Source organism: Equus przewalskii, chromosome 7, assembly GCF_037783145.1.
Source record: "Equus przewalskii isolate Varuska chromosome 7, EquPr2, whole genome shotgun sequence".
Classification (NCBI taxonomy): Eukaryota; Metazoa; Chordata; class Mammalia; order Perissodactyla; family Equidae; genus Equus; species Equus przewalskii.
The window spans coordinates 35,405,740-35,425,856 of NC_091837.1; the positions used below are offsets into that span (position 1 = coordinate 35,405,740).

At 42.0% G+C, this 20,117-nt stretch overlaps 1 protein-coding gene across 16 annotated transcripts in view; it reads right to left on the minus strand.

Annotated features, from left to right (window-relative positions):
• The window catches only part of MTCL1 (microtubule crosslinking factor 1), a 142,247-nt gene that overhangs the window by 116,141 nt on the left and 5,989 nt on the right, over positions 1–20,117 (minus strand). For all 16 annotated transcript variants that reach the window (XM_070629493.1, XM_070629484.1, XM_070629483.1 and 13 more), the window contains exons 2-3: positions 15,595–15,819; positions 13,830–13,988 (exon numbers count right to left, since the gene is read on the minus strand). In XM_070629493.1, the coding sequence (XP_070485594.1) occupies positions 13,830–13,988; positions 15,595–15,819 (384 nt within the window). The remainder of the gene's footprint in view (positions 1–13,829; positions 13,989–15,594; positions 15,820–20,117) is intronic.

Here is a 20,117-nt window from a genome sequence, read left to right on the forward strand (position 1 = left end):
TACAGAGAATAGATTGGTGGTTGCCAGAGAAGGGCAGCAGGAGGCGGGACAAATGGGTGTACTATTTCTGGGTTTTTTTAGTCAAAAAAAATTGAATTTTAAAAAAAGAGCTCAAAATAAAATCCACTTTGCGTGAGTCAGCAGATCTGACAGAAGGATTACTAACACCAAGAACTCAGGATAACAGAACAAACTGAGAGAGACTATGGCTTTAAAATGTCTGAAGATGTGAAAGAAGAAATAAGAGAAGATGAGGAAAGAAGAACCTCTAAGAAAAAGAACAAGCAAATTTCTAAAATTTCTAGAAATAAAAGTAAACTCAGTGAAATGAAAACTTAGTGGATGAATAAAACAGTAATTCTTTTTTAAAGGAGAGAATTAGTAACTTGGACAAGAAATGAAGAAATTATCCAGAGTGTAGCATAGAGAGATAAAAAGATTTAAAAACAAAAAAGAACAGTTAGGTGAGATGAAGGATGGAATAAGAATGGCCAACATAAGAAGGTCCCACAGGAGAGGAATAGGAATTCCAGAAGAAATAGAGAACCGGGAAGAAACACTATTCAAAGAGACAATTTCACTATTTAACACTATTCAGTGAGTGAGAATTTTCCAGATTTCATGAAAGACATAAACACTAAGATTGACAGTGAGTGTTGAGCAAAACAAAAATAAATCTAGACACATTTGACTGAAACTACAGAATACCAAACACAAAGAGAAAAGCATAAAAGTAACCCGGAAGACAGATCATCTACAAAAACGAGAACCACCTGACAGCAGAACTCCTGAGAGCAAAACAGAGCCAGAAGATAATACAAATAATATCTTCAAAGTGTCAGAATTCTATGCCCAGCTAAATATCTTTCAAGACTGAGTATGAAATAAAAGCATTTTCAGGCATGATCATTTACTGAAAAAAAAATACTAACGGGCATATTAATAGATCGGCGAGAAGAAAAGTGAACTCGGAAAGATTAATACTCAAGAAGCAATGATAACAGATTGGAAAATGTGTAAATCAATCTAAATAAGCGTTAACTATAAAATTAGTCAACTTGGGGGGATTTCAAAAAGATGAAACTAAATGATACTAGATAACAATAATATGAAACACAGGAGTTGACTGGAGTTGAAGCTTCCTATGACGCTTAGATTATTCAGGAGAAGAACAGAGATAACAATCCGCTTTAGACGTTAAGTCAAACATCATCAGAATGTTAGTAACAGACTGCATGACTTCCTAACCAAGACACAGAACACGAGAATCAAAAACTCAGTCAGTCAACATGAAATCAACAGAAAAAACAGAAAAAAGAAACAAAAGGCATGGAACATAAAGAACATAAAATACAATGATAGAAATAAAACACACCAATAGTCACAATAAATGTAAATTTGCAAGTTTAAAAAAAAAACAGAGATTGTCAGATTTCATTTTTAAAAAGGTAGCTATAGTACGTTAACAAGAAAGGCACCTAAAACATAATGACATAAAGACGGAAGCTAACGGAAGCACGAAAATGCGAGACCAGGCAAATATTAACCAAAACAAATTCGGTATGACGGTAAAAGCAGACAGGGTAAACTTTACAGCAAAAAAGCAATACACTAGGGGACCAGCCTGGTGGCGCAGGAGTTAAGCGTACATCCTACTTCGGTGGCCCAGGGTTCACCGGCTGGATCCTGGGTGTGGACCTACGCACTGCTTATCAAGCCATGCTGTGGCAGGCGTCCTGCATGTAAAGTAGAGGAAGATGGGCACGGGTGTTAGCTCAGGGCCGGTCTTCCTCAGCAAAAAAAAGAGGAGGATTGGCAGCAGATGTTAGCTCAGGGCTAATCTTCCTCAAAAAAAAGCAATATATTAGGATAAAGAGGTCGTTACCAAATAACAAAGGGAACAATTCATGACAAAGAACAGTTCTAAATATGTATGCATTTATATTCAAAATATATAAAAGCAGGATGAAACAGATGAAACAAATTACAAGAAGAAAATTTAAATGCAAAATTATAATGGGTGATTTTAACATAACTTTATCCTAAATAGATATATTTAACAGATAAAACAAAACTACACAGGATATAGAAATTTCCAACAACACAATTAACAAATGATCTGATATATTTTTTCCAAATTACAACAATCCACTAATGGATTATAAATCAAACTTATAACCACCATTAAAAAAATAGAGCTGACTACAATTGAAAATATCAGAATGTATCCCATATGGCAAAGATAAGCATTATTTTGTGAAACCTTTGTATTTGTATTTCAAGTAATGACATAAAATGTACTTCCTGCTATGGGTCATAAAGTTTGAAAGTCTTCAACCCAACAGATTTAAAGTCTTCATCCCAAAATTGGAGCACAGACATTCTCCTTAAGCACTCAAGAAATATTTATAAAATCTGACCATTTACTAGGCACAAAATATGTCTCAGCCAAACCCAGGGAATCAATATCATATCCTGAATGGTGATGAAAGATGTCCCATAAGAGTTGACTGCTAGTTGGTTCCCTGTGGTTCCATTCAACAATCCTGGGGCGGGGGGGGGGGGGGGGGGGGGTGGGGGGGGTGTGAAATAGATGAAGGGGATCAAAAGGTACCATGGAAATTAACAAACAAAAATCTCATTAAATTGGAGTCAGGAAGCCAAAAGGGAGAGCTCTCGTGCCCTACATCCACAGCAGAGCCCAAAAGAGGAAAGACTTCATGACGGGCAAGAAGCTCAGCCAACGAGAAACTGTCACAGCTCGGCCAATGAAAAGCCACCACACCTCAAACTTTTGGTCTACAACAGCTCTCCCAACTTCCCCTTCCCTCTAGAAAAGAGCTTCTCCTCTCTTGCTGCCGGGGGACTTGCACGTGGCTCACCATGGTCGCAGACCCTGAACTGCAATTCTCTGCTAACCTCAAAGATACCCATTTTTGCTGGAGAAATAACTATTTGTTTAAGGTCAACACTTTGGTGGGCCAAACAGGGATCCAGAGAAGACCCCCAATGACTCCAAAGCTGGTGAGCAAACAGGTGTGTTGCCCACAACAGAGCCCACTGAGCTGGCTGCTTTTCTCACCCACTCTAGAGTTTGAGGGTCAGTCTTTCTCCTGGATCCAAGCTTCAGCGCTCTCTGCATTTGAGGGGCTCCAGGCTTTATTTGAGATCTGTTTCAAGGCGTCATTCCTTTCTGGTTAAGGCCTGGTTTGTGTATGAGTACCTGGGTGGCACTTTGGCCTGACTCTTTGAAGCAGTCTGTTTCTTTGAACTGCGCTAGCTTTTCATCCAGTTCCTTTTAGAAATGGACTATTCCCATACTTGGAACTGGTTAGCCTTCAGTCCGACTTTCGGACCGCTCATTGGCACCACAGTGCTCCAGCCTTTGGCCTGACTCTCTTGGGAGCAGACTGTCCCTTGGGAACCAGACGATTCTTAGGAACTGTGTTGACCTGACCTTCAGTCCATCTTAACGAAACTGGACTGTTCCTATTAGAACTGGCTGGTATTAAGCCTGCAGGCCATTTGAGCTGTTTAGGCTGTTAGAGAATTACTCCTTTGCTCTAAAGAAAAATCTCTAAGAAATGGGATCTCAGATATCTAAATATTTTGAGGGTGTCCCCCTACAGAAGCCTGGCCGATTTTATACTAAAAACCGCAGTCATTCCTCACGCACATTTCTAACTAGATGGACCAATTTAACCAAAAGTAATTTAGAATATCAATGGCCATTATGGGGATTTTTGAACTCCCCAAACTTAGTTTTCTTAAAAATGAATTGGCCAGGAGCCAGCCTGGTGGTGTAGCAGTTAAATGCGCACCTTCTGCTTCGGCGGCCTGCAGTTCACCGGTTTGGATCCTGGGTGTGGACATGGCACCGCTTATCAAGCTATGCTGTGGCAGGCATCCCACATATAAAATAGAGGAAGATGGGCATGGATGTTAGCTCAGGGCCAATCTTCCTCAGCAAAAAAAGGGGAGGATTGGTGGCAGATGTTAGCTCAGGGCTAATCTCCCCCAGCCAAAAAGAAAAAATGAATTGCCCAACCATAGCCCTTCAATTTCCAAAACTGAATGGAATGCCTGTTTCAATTGGTATTTTGAGACTTCCAAATGTTATCAGGAGTCCACAATTGCCTCTTTGTGAAATAAAATTTTAAGATTCACTGAGGCAAACAAACGATTAAAGAAAGATAAAACGGCTTCTGAAGCCTCACGTTCCTCTCCTCCAGCTCCTCATGCTCAGGCCCCTTCTTCAGCGCCATCCTCCTCCTTCCGTTCTATACTGCCCACACCTCCTCTATACTCTGTTTCCCCACACTAACTCTCTCACTGAAATGCCCTTTTCCCTGGACCTCTCCCCACTCCCTCTTCCTCTGAACCTAGCAGAACCTGTCCCTTTAAATTAAGCCTTCTGAGGACCCACAGGTTAAGCCCTTAATTTCTCACACTCCCTGGACTAAAGCTCGAGTGCAAGCCATGGTCAAAGATTTTCCCAAAGTAACCAAAGATCCTCAGAGATTTGCTGAGGAGTTTAATACAGTCCTTCAACTTATCCACCGGGTGTCTCTGACTGACATCAGCTAGTGCACATGCTTGTCAGCGAAGACCAGGCCCAGCAAGGATGAAAACGGCTGATGGGAAATCCTGAAAGCCTCTAGAATTACAACCTGGAGACTACCCTGCTGACCTGCTCTACCATCAGGCTCAGGCGACTGCTGGACGACTTCATCGGGCGATTCCGAGGGCTTTCCCAAAGCCTGATGATTGGAACAAATTCAGGCTGGTGCACAAAGACTTGATGAACTCATTCGTGACTGTTACAATGGACTTCACGTTGTTTTTAAAGACAATTCTCGTCTTCAGATGTTGATTCCATCAAGTCACCTTTTCACTCTATGTTTATTAAGGGGCTGAACCGGGACCTTGCCCTTCTAGGAAAAAGGACCAGGATGGAGTGGGAAACTGTGTCCACTCCAGATTCAGTTAATCTGGCAAACCCGCTCTCTTGCACTTTAGATGAGTCACCAAAAAGAAAGACCACTGAAACTCTTATTCAGCTCCAGCAAATGAAAGCCCCTAAATGAACCCAAAAACCTCTGGTTTCTGTCACTGCAAAGAGCCAGGATGTTGGAAAAGAGACTGTTACAGATTTAAGCGCCTTCAGCGCCTTAACCAGCCTTTTCAACGTCCTCCAGTTCTCAGCGATGGGGCCCGAGGAACTACAGGAGCTCTTTCCAATCCTCCCTCTTAATTGGCTTGGAGAGGCATTTCTCCAGATGGGGATGGATCTCTTTTTGTCCTGACTGACACCAGAGCCACATTCTAGATGCTCAACCCCACTACTATAAAGCAGCCCCTACCTCAGACTACTAAACCAGTTCAAATAGTGGGGATTTCTCATAAACTTCAATGGGTTCCTGTCTCTGAACCTATTCCCTTTTGTGTAGGCCCTTTGAGAGACTCATACACCCTTTTCTCCTTAGTTCCTCCACCCTTACTAATTTATTAGGCCAAGACTTCTTTTTTAGGCCAAGACTTTTTGGAAAAGTATCATGCCAAAATATCTTTCTCCCAAAAAGGGGAACTAATTCTAGAATTAGACAGTAGCCATCCAAACAGCCAATGAGATAAATTAAATGACCCTTTGACATCTTTTATTTGCTCCATCTCTGATGGTCCTAAAGCTGATTCTAAAAACACTGATTATTTGATCCTACTGAATCAGCTACCACCCTCCTTATGGGCAAAATCTCGAACTCATATTGGTAAAATTCACACCAAGATTCAAACAGATCCCTCAAAATCTCTCCCCAGAATGAATCAATAGCTCACAGGCTAAAAACACCCTTACAGGCATAAGGCCTGTAAGAGAGGATTACGAGGCTCAAGGCCTCATCATCCCTTGTACTAGACCCTGTAACACTCCTACTTTACCTGTGAGAAAGCCCAAGGGCTGAGGGTGGTGGTCTGTCCAAGACCTCTGAGCAAAAAACAACAGCCCTTGATACCCTGCCGTTCCTAACCCTCATAAGCTACTAACATCCATCCCCACTGGAAGCAAATTCTTCATGGTGACTGATTTATGCAGCACCCTCTTTAGTATTCCAGCTGATGAAGCTACTCAATACCTATTTGCCTTCCCTTGGGAAGGAAAACAACTCACCTGGACAGTCATGCCTCAGGGTTTTCCTGAGAATCCTTATTTCTCACAGATCCTGAAAGCTGACCTGGATGACACAAGTTCCCTAGAGGCTCTACTTCGATGAACTATGTAGATGGTTTGCTTCTTTGCTCTCCCTCCCAAGCCTCCTCACAGGAAGTCAGCATCCACTTGCTAAAGCTTTTAGCCTTAAAGGGACATAAGGTCACCAAAGAGAACTTGCAGTTCGCCCAAACCCAGGTTCAATATTTAGGGCATCTTACATAAGAACAGGGCTACACCTAGAGCCAGACACGCTTCGTGGTGTCCTAAGTTTCCCAAAACCCAAAACTAAGCACCAAATGTGAGGTTTTCTTCAGCTACTTGGTTATTGCCTAAGTTAGATTCCCAGTTTCTCTCTTATGGCCAGACCTCTGTATGTTTTATTAAAGAATAACACCACCAATCCGATTTTATGGGAAGAACAGGACGACAGCCTTTAAGGCCTTAAAGGAGAGTTTGATGAACCCACGTGTCCTTGGACATCTCAATTATCAGATTCCCTTTTTCCTATTTGTATATGAAAAGTAAAAGAATGCCCTTGGGGTATTTACCCAAAATCACGGGGACCACCATTGACCCATAGGATATTATAACCAGCAACTGGACCCTGTGGGCACGGGGATACCCCACTGGCCTTAGAGCTATTACTGTCAGTGCCCTTTAGGTTAAGGCCACTGAGAAAATTGTCGTGGGATCCCCTTTAACCATTTTTGTACCTCACGGAGTGGAAGCCTTCCTGAATTCTCACCACACTCGCCATATTTCAGCCAGCCAACCCATCTCCCACGAAATCCTTCTGTTACATGCTCCTCGCAGTAAAAACCTTAACTCTGTTCTCTTCCCCTGTCCATTACTGACAAAGTCCCTCACGACTGCTTAACAGTGAGGGATCGCTTCGTAACTCCTCATGACGATCTGCAGGAAACTCCTTTGGGTAATGCTGACTTCTCATGGTTCGCTGATGGTTCTTATTTACAAGGTGACAATGGCAAATATCGTGGGGGCATACTGTTGCACCTCCTTTTGATATCATTGAGGCAGCACCTTTACCTATGGCTACATCACCCCACAGGCTGAATTATATGCTCTGACATGGGCTTGCACTTTAGCCAAGGGCAAAACTATTGCCAACACTTACACTGAGAGTAGACATGCTTTTAGAGTAGCTCATGATTTTGAAATGTTGCAGAAGCAACATGGCTTCCTTAACTCCAGGGGAAATAAAATAGAAAATGGCTCCTATGTTCAGGAATTATTGGATGCTACGCTTTTACCTGTTGCTTTAGCTGTTATTAAGATCCCAGGACATTCTAAACTTGACTCTCTGGGAGCTAAAGGAAATCACCTTGCTCACATCCTCGCAAGGAATGCAGCCCTTAAAGAAACTAATAACAGCCCCATGTCTGCATGGTCCAAAGGGATATTTCCCCCAATGATAACTTAGAAAACCTGGCTAGAGAAGCCCCACAACTGGCCTCAGTAAAGGAAAAACAAGATTGGAAATTCAACAACTGTTGGTCTGATAAAAAAAGAGAAAGCTCTAGTTTGGACCAAATAACACCCAATCCTACTGGAGACATTCCCACTGCTAACCACTGTAGATGCATTAAGCCACTGGTCTACTGACAAAATGATAGCATTCATGAGTCAATATTGGTGGGGAAATATTAATAAGGCTGCAAAAAGTGCCTACCCCACTTGTTCCACTTGTCTAAAATACAATTCAGTGAATCCTATTCATATGGCTCCCAGACGTTTAAATTGCCTAATGGATCACTCAAGGTTTGGCAAATGGATTTCATACAGCTTCCCTCGTCTGATGGAGATAAATATGTTTTAGTCCCGGTTTGCATGTTTTCTCGCTGAACTAAAGCCTTCCCCTGCAGACAGGCTACCACCTCTTCTTGGCTAAAGTCCTTTTGGAAAAGATTATCCCACCTGGGGACTCCTCTTGAGCTTCCTAGTGGTCGAGGAGCCCATTTTACTGGTCAGGTACTTCAACAAGTCTGCACTGTTTGGCCAGTTTTATAACACTTTCTCTGTGCTTACCACCCTCAATCCTCTGGTTTAGCCAAATGCACTCATGGCATTATTAACACAACTGGCAAAATTTGTAGAGACCCTCCAAATACCTTGGCCAAAAGCATTGCCATCAGTCCTTCTAAATCTTAGATCCACCCCCTCTGGAACTCATAAACTCTCACCTTTGAGATAATCACAGGCTGTCCAGTGCACTTGACTCCTGCCTCTTTTGACCCACAGCTGATAAAAGGAGATCTATTCCAGCATTGCAAAGGCCTAACTGATTCCATCAAAATTAACCATGTTCTGGTAGGGCAATCTTTCACAGTGAGCTCCAGGGAGGCGAAGACCTTAAGAACCACACCTTGCAACCTAGAGATTTTGTCTGCTGGAAAAGACACCTCCAGAAGGACTCTCTTCAACCTTGCCGGGAAGGCCCCATCAGGTACTGCTAACTAACCCTTGTGCCGCAAAACTCCAGGAAAGAGACTCTTGGATTCACATGGCACAGCGAAAGAAAGCACCAAACTCTGCTGAACCTGAACATCATCTGGTGACTTGAAAGTACTGATTTCCCAGAATTGAAGCAGATGACATCTAATGAGATAGCTTTCCCAAGATGTCCAGACCAGGCCTGTTGGAAGTTCATCTGCCAAAACTTTGATGATGACATTATGCTTCAGATAATCTCCAATGCCTATGATCTTGATAACATATGAACTTTAGAAAAGAAAAATGCATGTGAGCTCTCCCTCCTACTCCTCCTTATTACTCAATAGGTTTCCACACTGTGCACTTTCCCTCTGACATGAGACATGACACCCAGGAAAGAGCTTCCTGGCATCAAGAGATAAAAGGCTGCTGAAAACACAGAAACCTGATTCTTGATCAGCAATGCTTTCAGAGAAAGAGCTTGATCAAAAGAGGAAAATGTCAAATTAATAAACAGAAGCTTCATTAAATTCAAATTGGGAGGCCAAAAGGGGGACCTCTCATGCCCTATGTCCACAGCGGAGCCCAACAGGAAGAGGAAGGCCTTCCTCGTTTTGATCAGCAAGAAGCTCAGCCAGTGAGAGCCTGTCACAACCCAGCCAATGAAAAGCCACTACAGCTCAAACTCTGGGTTAACAACAGCCCTCCCAACTTCTTCCTCTCCTCTAGAAAAGAGTTTCTCCTCCCTTGGTGCCAGGGAACTCGCACATGGCTTGCCACGGCTTGCAAACCCCAAAATGCAATTCTCTGCTGATCCTGAATAACCTATTTTTCCTGGAGAAATAACTGGCTGTCTATTTGTTTAAGGTCAACCGTACTAATGTTCAGTTATAAAAATTAAGTCATGGAATGTAACGTCCAGAAATGACTATCGTTAATAATATTGTATTGCATATTTGAAAGTTTCTAAGAGAGGAGATCTTAAAAGTTTTCATCACAAGAAAAAAAATTTTTATAACTATGTATGGTGATGAATGTTAACTAGACTTATTGTGGTGATCATTTTGCAATATATACAAATATTGAATGATTATGTTATATACCTGAAACTAATATAATGTTGTATGTCACTTATACCTCAATAAGAAAAGAAAAAATAATCCTAGGTCCCTAGAGTACTTTAGAATATGCCTCTGTTCCTTGCAATTACCAACTAACTTGGCAAGTTATTACTTGTGTCTTGAGCATATAATAAATACCCAAAAATTTTTGGTAGAATGAAACAGTATTGAGTAGAAACACTTGAGTAATCTTTAGGAAGCTGAAACTAAGCTAAGGTTAACCATTTTCAACCTTCTGAGATATTCTACCATAGAGAGAGTTGAGTACTAAAAGAAATACACGCCCCCAAAAAAGGAAAACACTTCTGAGTTTGCACAAGTGAAGGGGTATATGGGAGTTTGGGTGCATGGAGCATGGTGTGAATAGGCACAGGAAGCAAGCAAGCCGGCTAACCAGAAGGGACAATTCCAGTGGGTTAATACTGCCAGCCTTCAGTAATCGTCTCTTCTATCAATGCAGAAAGTGACTTTTCCAAGACACACCTCTATTAATTCAAAGAGGACCTGAGGGCACAGCCTCTTCTCATCCTTCTCAACTGCCCTTTATGTCACACCAGGGTTTCCTGCCATGGGGTGGGAAACCCAGCTGGAAGACAGGGATGGGCCAGGCAGGAAAGATTCTCTGTGTCAGGCTAAAGAATTAGACAACTGGGAACCCAAGCAAGTTTGTTTAAGCAGACAGCAACACAGTCAGATTTGGGGGACGTAAACGACAATACGGAAAAGGGAGAGACTACTGGAAGCAGAGCATGTCTTTAACGTGGTTATTACACAGTGTTAGCCCTCAAATACTTATTTAAGAGGAGACTGGGGAAAGGATGGATAGAATACAGAAAGCAAATGTTTGTAATTGAGGTTAAATTAACCATTTTAAAGTGTACATTTCAGCGGCATTTAGTACATTCACACTGTACTTGTAAACTGTACTTGTGCAACCATCACCTCTATTTAGTTCCAAAACATTTTCATCCCCACAAAGGAAACCCCATGCCCATTAAGCAGTTGTTCTCCCTTCTCCCCAGCCCCTGGAAACCACTAATCTGTTTTCTGTTTCTATGGATTGACCTATTCTGAATATTGCCTATAAACAGACTCATACGATATGTCTGGCTTCTTTCTACTTGGTATATTTTCGAGGGTCCTCCATGTTATGTCGCAGCATGTATCAGTGAGAAAGAAAATTTCTAAGACTGCAAAAGCAGAACAGTAGAACCTAAAGCACAGAGCAGGCAACTGAGGGTGGGGAGCAGGAGAGGTAAGGGTGATGGCCATCACTGAAGCCTCGTGACTAAGAGGATAGTGGCACCATTAACACAGACGGGAAAGACAGAAGAAGGTGCAGGTGGGATGAGGGTGATACGTCTGTTTCTGGACACACTGAGTGTAAAGTGCTAGGAGAAATCCATGTTGGAGAAGTGCACCAGGCAGCTGAAAATACAGTCTGCAGCTTAAGAGAGAGGCCCCAGCAGCAGCTACACAGCTGCAGAGGCATGGCGATGCATGATTTACTGTCCTCTGAGGCCAACGGGTACATATACCTCTGAAACTCCTTCTGTCATTTAGAGACGTGCACAATGCACGAACTGTCCTTGCCTTTTCCAGAATGTGACACATCCATTTACAAAACTTCAGAGGTGAACGATAATAAGCAAGGCTCAGGACAGAGAAAATATCACCCTCGCCCTAGAGGAAAACTCACAGTGCATTTTGTTCTCGCTTTGGTAAAAAGTACCCATTCACGGAGCCCACAGCTGGCATTTTCCAATAAATATCTCCACCACCTTTGAACCTTGTATTGCTTGGTTCTATCATTCTGCTTCCAGCACAGTCTACCAGCATCCAACCCTCCTCAGACTCCTGTCAGTTTAACAATTCGTTTAGAAGTTTGGTGTAAATATGCAGTGCCACCAGTCTGACTGCAACTCTGGAAGTAAAACACTACTGTGTTCCAACTGAGCAATCCCCTTCTGAGTAATTCTAACGCACAAAGGAAGGGCGGAGCTGACCCGCGCCGCTCTCCTCCCATCCAGCCTGAGCCAGCACCATAGCTCTCCGAAGACCCCTGCCTCACAGCTGCCTGGCTTTGAAAGTCGAGAGCAACAGTAATCACTGCCTTCCCCAAAGAGCTATTCGTGACCTGATGCGAAGTTCTAGACAAACCCACTTCAACGTGTGCAAAAGAATCTTTGCTTGCTTAAAATATGTTTATTTACTTATGTGTATATATAATTTATATATTTATACACAAACACACACACATGTAAAATTTACAAAATATACTTCTAAGTTGTTTTCTATCCCTTCAAGGTCAGGCTCAAACTGGAAATTTTGAGAAAAGAAACGATTATGGCATACCTTTTAGCAAACTTAGATGAAAGGAAAAAGAGAGAAGCAAACTACTAGAAACCGTAAGTGTAGAGGAAAGAGAGTCACAATCATAGGAGAAATTCCTCCAGTCCTGGTGCTAAGTATGCGTGCAAGTTAAGGGACAAGAGTCACCCATGAAGAAAGAACATTCTCGGAATCCACCTCTTCCTCTGTGAAGCCCACCAAGTCCCCCAGGCGAGCTGCGGTCAGTATAGCTCCACAGTCTCACCTTCATTCCCTCCCTGACCCAGCGAGGCCCCGACAACGCCTATGTGCCAGGCACTGTTCTAGGGACCCCGCAGTGAAATGGACAGACGAAACCCCACTCTCATGGAGCTCACGTTCTAGAGGGACATTAGTGAAAGGGAGACCGTCAAAAGACAAAGAAATAAAACACATACATTTTCAGATAAGTGGTGGCAATATACAGACAATTGACCAAAATCCACAGTGTGTCAGATGGGAAGGTGGACTGGGCGGGCCAGGGCGGGGACACGGGTAACTTTAATGTGTAAGTATTGAGGTGAGATGTCAGCAGAGACCTGGAGATGAGGGGGTGAGCCACAGGGGTGTGGGGGTGTGGAAAAAGAATGTTCCATGGGAGAGGGGAGGACGAGTTCAAGGAACAGCAGGGAGGCCAGCACGGTTGTGAGGAGGGGGTGTGGGGGAGGAGCCAGAGCAGCTGCAGCACTGGCTCCTTTGCAGCGATTTATTTGCTTTGCTACCCATGTGCCAAATCGAACTGTAAACACCTTGAGGGCAGGGCCTATGCTGCCACCTTCACAGCTGCATCCCCAGGGCCTAGTCCAGTGCCTGAACTAAGCGTGGGAGGACAGATGAGGAGTGACTGAGAGAATCAAGAAACTCACCCAAAGGGAAAATGAACTGCCAAGAGAGGCGGTTAGAAGGCAATACGCTGGCTTTAGCCATCATCTTAAAGCTTTGCCAATATTTTTTAACTTCATCAATATGCAGGATATTTCCCAAAAAAATACTCAGTTTTGATCTTCTAATGAAAGTCAACAAAAAAACAGGATTTGCATTACTGTACGCAAATGAAAATACATATATTCATGTATGTATATGTATATTCATTTTCTGGACCACTTTTCTAGGACACATTGACTCCCTAAAATTTAAAAAAAAATTATATTTAAATTATATTGTCTGAATAACAGATATAGGTAGCATACATACATTATCTGTTCACACAGCTTTAATAGACAACCATAACATATTTTCTAGCTCAATGGAACAGAAGACTCTTGAGAAAAAAGATATTGCTTAATTTTGTATTCTAGTAATAATATACCCCATTTGGACATATAAAAGGAATTAACGGCCAGCTCATATGAATGGAAATTACAAAAAACAGCTTTACAGCAGGGTCCAACAAGCCTTTTCTGTACAGGGCCAGACAGCAAATATTTTAGGCTTTCAAGCAACATACAGTCTTTGTCACATAGTTTTCTTTACTTTTTTAGGCTTATTTTGTGTGGTTGGTTTTGTTTTTTGGTTTTTTTAACAATGCTATAAAAAATGTAAAAACCATTCTTAGTTCCCATATAAACAGGCCTAGTTTGCCGACCCCTATTGTAGACTACAGTAAGAATGGGACACTTGCAGCGCCAAGTTCCTAACAATTAAACCCAAGAGGAAAGCCCCGTACACATCTGGATTACCTCTTTCAGTCTCTCCAGCTCATTTTGGAGGGTCTGCTTGGATATTTCCACTTCGATCATCTGCTGTCGGAGAACTTCATTTTCATCTTCAGCCTTAGCACGCTTTTCCTCCACAGTTTCCAGCTCATGGTGCAATCTGACCGATACGTCTTTGGCTACCTGCATCGACCCACAGAGAGTCCTCAGGATGTGAAGCTATCCATGTGCTAAGGATACGTTCAAACAACTTCAGAGGCAGAACCATTAAGTAACTTGGTATTACCCAAAGAACAAAGACCCTGGCAAGATTAAGCAAACCGATTTTTAAAGGAGGGTATTAGTTTAAAACATGAAAATCCACATTATGAGAAAGAATGTGACTTTTATCTGGATTAAAGGGCCACTTTGGATAGCCCTATCTCCTTACAGAATATCACCAAGAATGCCAATTCTGCCCCCACACACACTTTAAATGATAATTAGAAATAACAATAATAGGGGCCGGCCCCGTGGCCAAGTGGTTAAGTTCCAGTGCTCCACTTTGGCGGCCCAGGGTTTCGCCGGTTCGGATCCTGGGCGCGGACACGGCACCGCTCATCAGATCATGTTGAGGTGGCATCCCACATGCCACAACTAGAGGGACCCACAACTAAAAAATACACAACTATGTACTGGGGGGGCTTTAGGGAGAAAAAGGAAAAAGAAAATCATTAAAAAAAAAAAAAAGAAGAAACAACAATAATGGTAAACAGATAAACATTGCTGTTTCCTAAAGTAATACTAAACCTACCTGCTAAAAAAGCAAGTAAAATAATTCTGTATGCAGTAGATAGTTAAGATAGTCAAGTTTTAAATTGTCTACTGTGGTAAGATATTTGAATGTTTAAAGCAGTTAAACATTTTCACTTTCTAAAAGGAAATGAGTAAAGAGATTTTTCAAAAGAAATATAAATCACCTTTATATCACATCGAATGACATTTTGTTAGTGGTTTATAAATTTGATGGAATTACAAAGATCCTTTCCTGTTATCATAATGAAAGGCAAAACGAGATTTCCTAAGCACTCCGTAATAAGGAGGACATTATGCGTAATGCACCTCTAGATAGAAGATTTGATAATTGGGGCATGAGAGACGCTATGCTGCCCATGGAGAGAGTGCATGGTATAAAGTCTGGGATTTCTTCACCTCATTCTCATTTCTGCCAACAGTTCTCAAAGATACTTGAGACATTTAGTTATGATTCTATTTCTCCCTCAGTTGAATGGCCCCTGCACAAGCCTCACTTGGGTTATGGTAATTTCAGGTTTTCTGTATCCTAGAAATTTAAGTAAGAATAAAACTGTTAAGTGATTACAGTCAACTTTTCAGAGTGGTCTTTGACTGTAATTGAATTGATAATCAATAGATTTTTTTTAAACATTTCAGATCTTTAGAAGGAGTTTCTGTACAATTTCTACACAACTGCCAGACCAACTGGTAGCCATTCATTCTTTTTTTATTATAGATTCATTACTATGATTTCTTCTCTTTTCTTTCTTTCTTAGATTTTAAGATTCTAGTTCATATGACATTTAATCAGGCTGTCAAACCACATGATTACACACAACCTTACAAGCCATAAAGTGAACAAAGAATATTCATCCAGAAATCTACTGAGACAGAAACACTAAAAGAACACGAAGACCCTGGGTAAGCGGGGTTTGCGGGCTGCATTTTCAGCTCTGTAATCCTGCACGCAGCAGCCCCTTCTGGGAACATCTGTCCCATCAACGCACTCACTCACCTTTAAGTCCTGCTCCAGGCTTCGGATCAGCTCGCCATCCACTTGACCAGTCTCGGCCACTTTCAGGCTCTTCTGCTCAGCTTTCCTGAGGCGGTACTGCAGGATTCGGCAGTTTTTATTAGCACGGTCCAGTTCTCGCCGTAGCTCCTGCAGCTGGTAAACATCTTCCTCTAAGTAACTGTCTCTCATCTCTTCCATTTCAGCACGGAGTTCATCCAACTCATCCTACACAAGCCAGACGGAGTAGATTTATAAGCCAAGTCTATCAAAAAAGGGTGTTGTTGCCTCTCCATGCCAGCTCCACGATACTAAATACTAACTACCCGCACACTCACCCAGCGGCTTACGGCCACACCCGTGTGATATGGCACAGGGACCTCCAGAAATTCTGCCATAAGACACTATCACCAGATGTCTGTTCAAATCTTATGGATCCATAAACAAAAAACCAGCATGGATTATTCATTGCAGCCTCTCAGCATTTCTTCCCCTCCCAATATTTCCTTACCTAATCACAATCATAAATGAAATAACTCTAGAGATAAAGAAACCTTTAGATTCATACCAGGCACTTACCTAAACTTCTATCTCTAAGGCACGAGCCTCTAGGTACTAATATGAGTCAGACAGACCCTGCCTTTAGAGAATGGAAACTTCAGCGGGATCCTAACTGTGAACTGCCCTGAATTATACCTGCAAATGTCCCTAAAATTCTGCTTCACAATACAAATCTCAGCAGTGACTACGTGACTCACAACTCTAAAGATAAAACCTTTTGCATTATTTCAAACACACATGGGTTTGTTTTTTTCCCCACTCACTTATCCTTTATTTCCCAATTCCATTCTACTTGACGCCAACATGAAGACACTGGATACAGGAGAAACCCAGGAGTTGCTTCTGCTCCCCTCCCTTCCCTCCCATTCCACAGCCAGTCCAGTACTCTCAGCTCAACATCAAAATACCGGCAGGGGTTCTCTTTCCAGCGGCTCCACATCACTACGCTAGTCCCTGCCTCCATCCCTCTCAAGGGAGTAGCTGCATACACAGGTAAGTCCATCACACGGGGCTCCCTGCTTCCCCTCTATGCACTCATCCCTCACAGCCTCTTCTCCACCCAGAGAGTTATCCTTTTAATACGTAACTCAGGCATCTCCCCCTACTCAAACCTATCAGGGGCTTCACATCAAACAGAAAATTCTTTGAAGTTCTCCCCCTGGCCTCTTGGCGGCCACCTCCCTCCCTGCCACACTGCTGATCCCACAGGGTCTAGGACTGCTCCCAGACTTACACCTGTTATGCACTCTCCTTAAAACGCTCCTCCCCAGCTCTTTGCAGAGCTCATTGCCATCAATCTACAAGGCACACAGTCCCTTCCCTGACCACCTTTCCCCCCTACCCCACTGTCTCTAGCCCCAGCCTTGCTCTGTTTTCTTCCCACCTCTTATTATTTGCTTTTCTTCCTATTCATCATCTGTCACCCACACTGACAGGTAGGCTCCACGAGGCAGACAGCCTGAGTGTCTGCTCCTCTTTGCATTCATGGTGCCCACAGCACTGTGAGCCACACAGTAGACCTTTGATAAATATTTGTGGAACGAATACACACAAACATCGGTCAACACCTAGAAAGACCAACGCATAAAGACGAACAAAACCGGACACGACCGCAGCTCTGCTTTATTCCAGTCTTGTAGCCTAATTATGAAAAATTCTTCCCAAACCCATAGGCTGCAGCATATGGGATATAAGTTCTACTGAAGTATCATAAGAGATCTTAATGAGGAACAATCTGGAAGAAGGGAGATTAAGGAAAGCATTCAAGAATTTTCTGATTAGTTTGATAATTGATGTTTTAAAAGCCTCCAGTCTAGGACACGCTCGGTCATTTCCACGTATTTTGTTCAATTAATATTGAGGCTCAAGAAAAAAAACTCTCCCAAACTTCACCCTAAGTTGTCAGCTCTCGTCCTGCTATTCAGTTTTTTCCTGGATTCTCACCACTCTTGCTAATCCTGCACTCATTCTTAAAACTGGGGATTTACTTACAATAAAGAACAAGAGTTTCCCAACATCAGAGCCTCAGGTAGACAAAAAATTGAATAGAAAAAAATCTCCTGAAGAGTATTTTGTCCTGGATAAGATTATTATTCCCAAATAAATTGGGAATCCTTATGGAAAAATACAGATTGGCACAAATAGTTTGGTGAAGACAGTTGTCCAGCCAGCCTCACCTGTATGCACTGGGCTAGTGGAAAGAGCTCACTCCCCCAACCCCCAGCCTATAGATCCTCCTCACTCCATCCACACAACTGTAATCAAGAGAATGACCTACTCAACTGACCACAACTCAAAATAAGTTCAACGGACTACCAAAGAGAATGGAAACCTCTACCAACTTCCTAGTGGGCAAATGAATAAAATGTTTGTCTTCTCCGCTTCTAAGTGTTCTCACCGAACTTCTATACCAGTGATGACAACCTCAGTAAAAATATAAGACGTTCATCCTAATTAAAAATGCTGTGAAGCATAAGCAAGTTTCATTTCTTTCTTTTTTCCTTCATGAGATCTCTTCCTATAATCTTGTTCCTGGCAGGAAAATTTGCTGGGACTAGGAGTTACTGGACCAAGCATAAAGCTGGTCAGTTGGACACATATGAACAGAATGGACAGGCTGGGCTCTTCAGGGACACAGTCTGGAGAACACAGCTGTCACACGAAGGTCCTTGCCAACCGTCAGCAAAGAAGAGGTTGTTACTGATGGCCGATCCTCACACTGAGGCTTTGACGACGCCACGTGGGAGCCATGCCCCTGACCCAGCCCATACTGGAGGACACCGACAGGGGACCACACGTTTTAAAACAGGCCTTATGGAAGTCAGTCTTCTGATGAAGAGGAGAGTCAGTCCTGAATCTCCAAAATCAAGGTCAAGTTTCACTCAGGTCCCATCCATTAACCTGATGGACCTGACTTTAAGAAAGTCTACTCTCTACACTTGGGTCTGATTACAGTTAAGAGGCAATGGTTTCACTGAGTAACCAATAAAAAATAGTTCAATACAAGCAATAATCACTGTATGCATATGTACACATACAAATATACAGTGACTTTGACCATTCTGTTCATGGAAGGAACTGCTTGTGATTGCTTTTCCTTCTAGAAAGCTTATCATAAAAGCCAGAATCATTTATGCCTGAAATTACCTGTTACTTAAGCAAAAATTTTTAAAATGTAATATAGCCATAAGAAGATATAAGATACAACTTCCAGGCATAACAATGTTCTCTAGTATTCAGACTTTGTAACAGAAGAGCCCTCATATTAAATGCTGGATATGGTATATGGATGGTAAGCCACCACTGCAGGCTAAAAAAACTGTTAAAGGGCTAGATGAACCCACACCTCCAACTCATTGAGTAGGCCAAATGTAAACAGCTAATATTTTTTTGGCATAAATAATCACCAGCATTAGCTGCTCTGAAAAGAAAATTAGGGACAAACTATAATTGCATATATTTGAATCACTGCTTTTATAACTCATATTTTATCTTAATTTATAGAACAGAAAACTTCCTTTACTAAGCACCTTACCTTCATTACTAACCCTATAGTAACCCTGCCAGGAACACATTACCCCATTTTATAGACAAGGAAACCAAACACACACGGGTTAACATGTCCAAAGCCTCATAGCTAATAAACGGAAGCTAGACTGCAAACCCAGGCTGCCTGCTTCCACACGCACGCTCTTTCTATTAAATACTATAAATTATTCGCAACAACCAGGACAAAGGAAACAACAACAGACCTTCAGCTGTACTTTTTAGAAGCCCACCATCAATGTAAAATAATAAAAACAGACTAATATTTAGAGCTGAACGCTGCCAATGTACAAGCATATCCATTATCGCAATTGGTCCTCAGAAAAACACGGCAATGCACAGCAAAGATATATTAATATCCTCATTTTAAAACACGGAAATTGAGATTCTGAAAGTTTCAATGGCTTTCCAACACTAGTCTGTTGTGGAGACGGGATGAGGCCAGCGTTTCAAGTCTTTTCATAGAGCCTTGAAAAAAGCAATTTTCAGGTTCAGTGAAAACTTGCAAGAAAAGCAAATTATAAACCATGAAAGCTGGCAGCAGACATTTGAAAAGCAAAAATTGTCATTATTCAGATCAGGGTCACGATGAACAGTGATTTTCAAACTAACATTACAATAATTTTCCAATAGCATGCTCTAATTTAGAAAACATTATATTAAAGAACCTTAAAGATGTCTGCCATTTAAATGTTTAAGAAGACCAAATCAACCAGAACATATAATGTTTCCGGCAGATATAATTTAGACGTAGCAAGTAAAAGTGAAAAATTGCTGGGTTTTTCTATACACACGAATTAATAAGGAAAAAAACTGCCCTTAATCAACAGCTTTCTACTGAATTAACATTAGGTTTGTCAGATGCGTAAATGTTACATCATGAGCTCAGTGAAAAGCAAATCTAGTTTTAATTGAATATA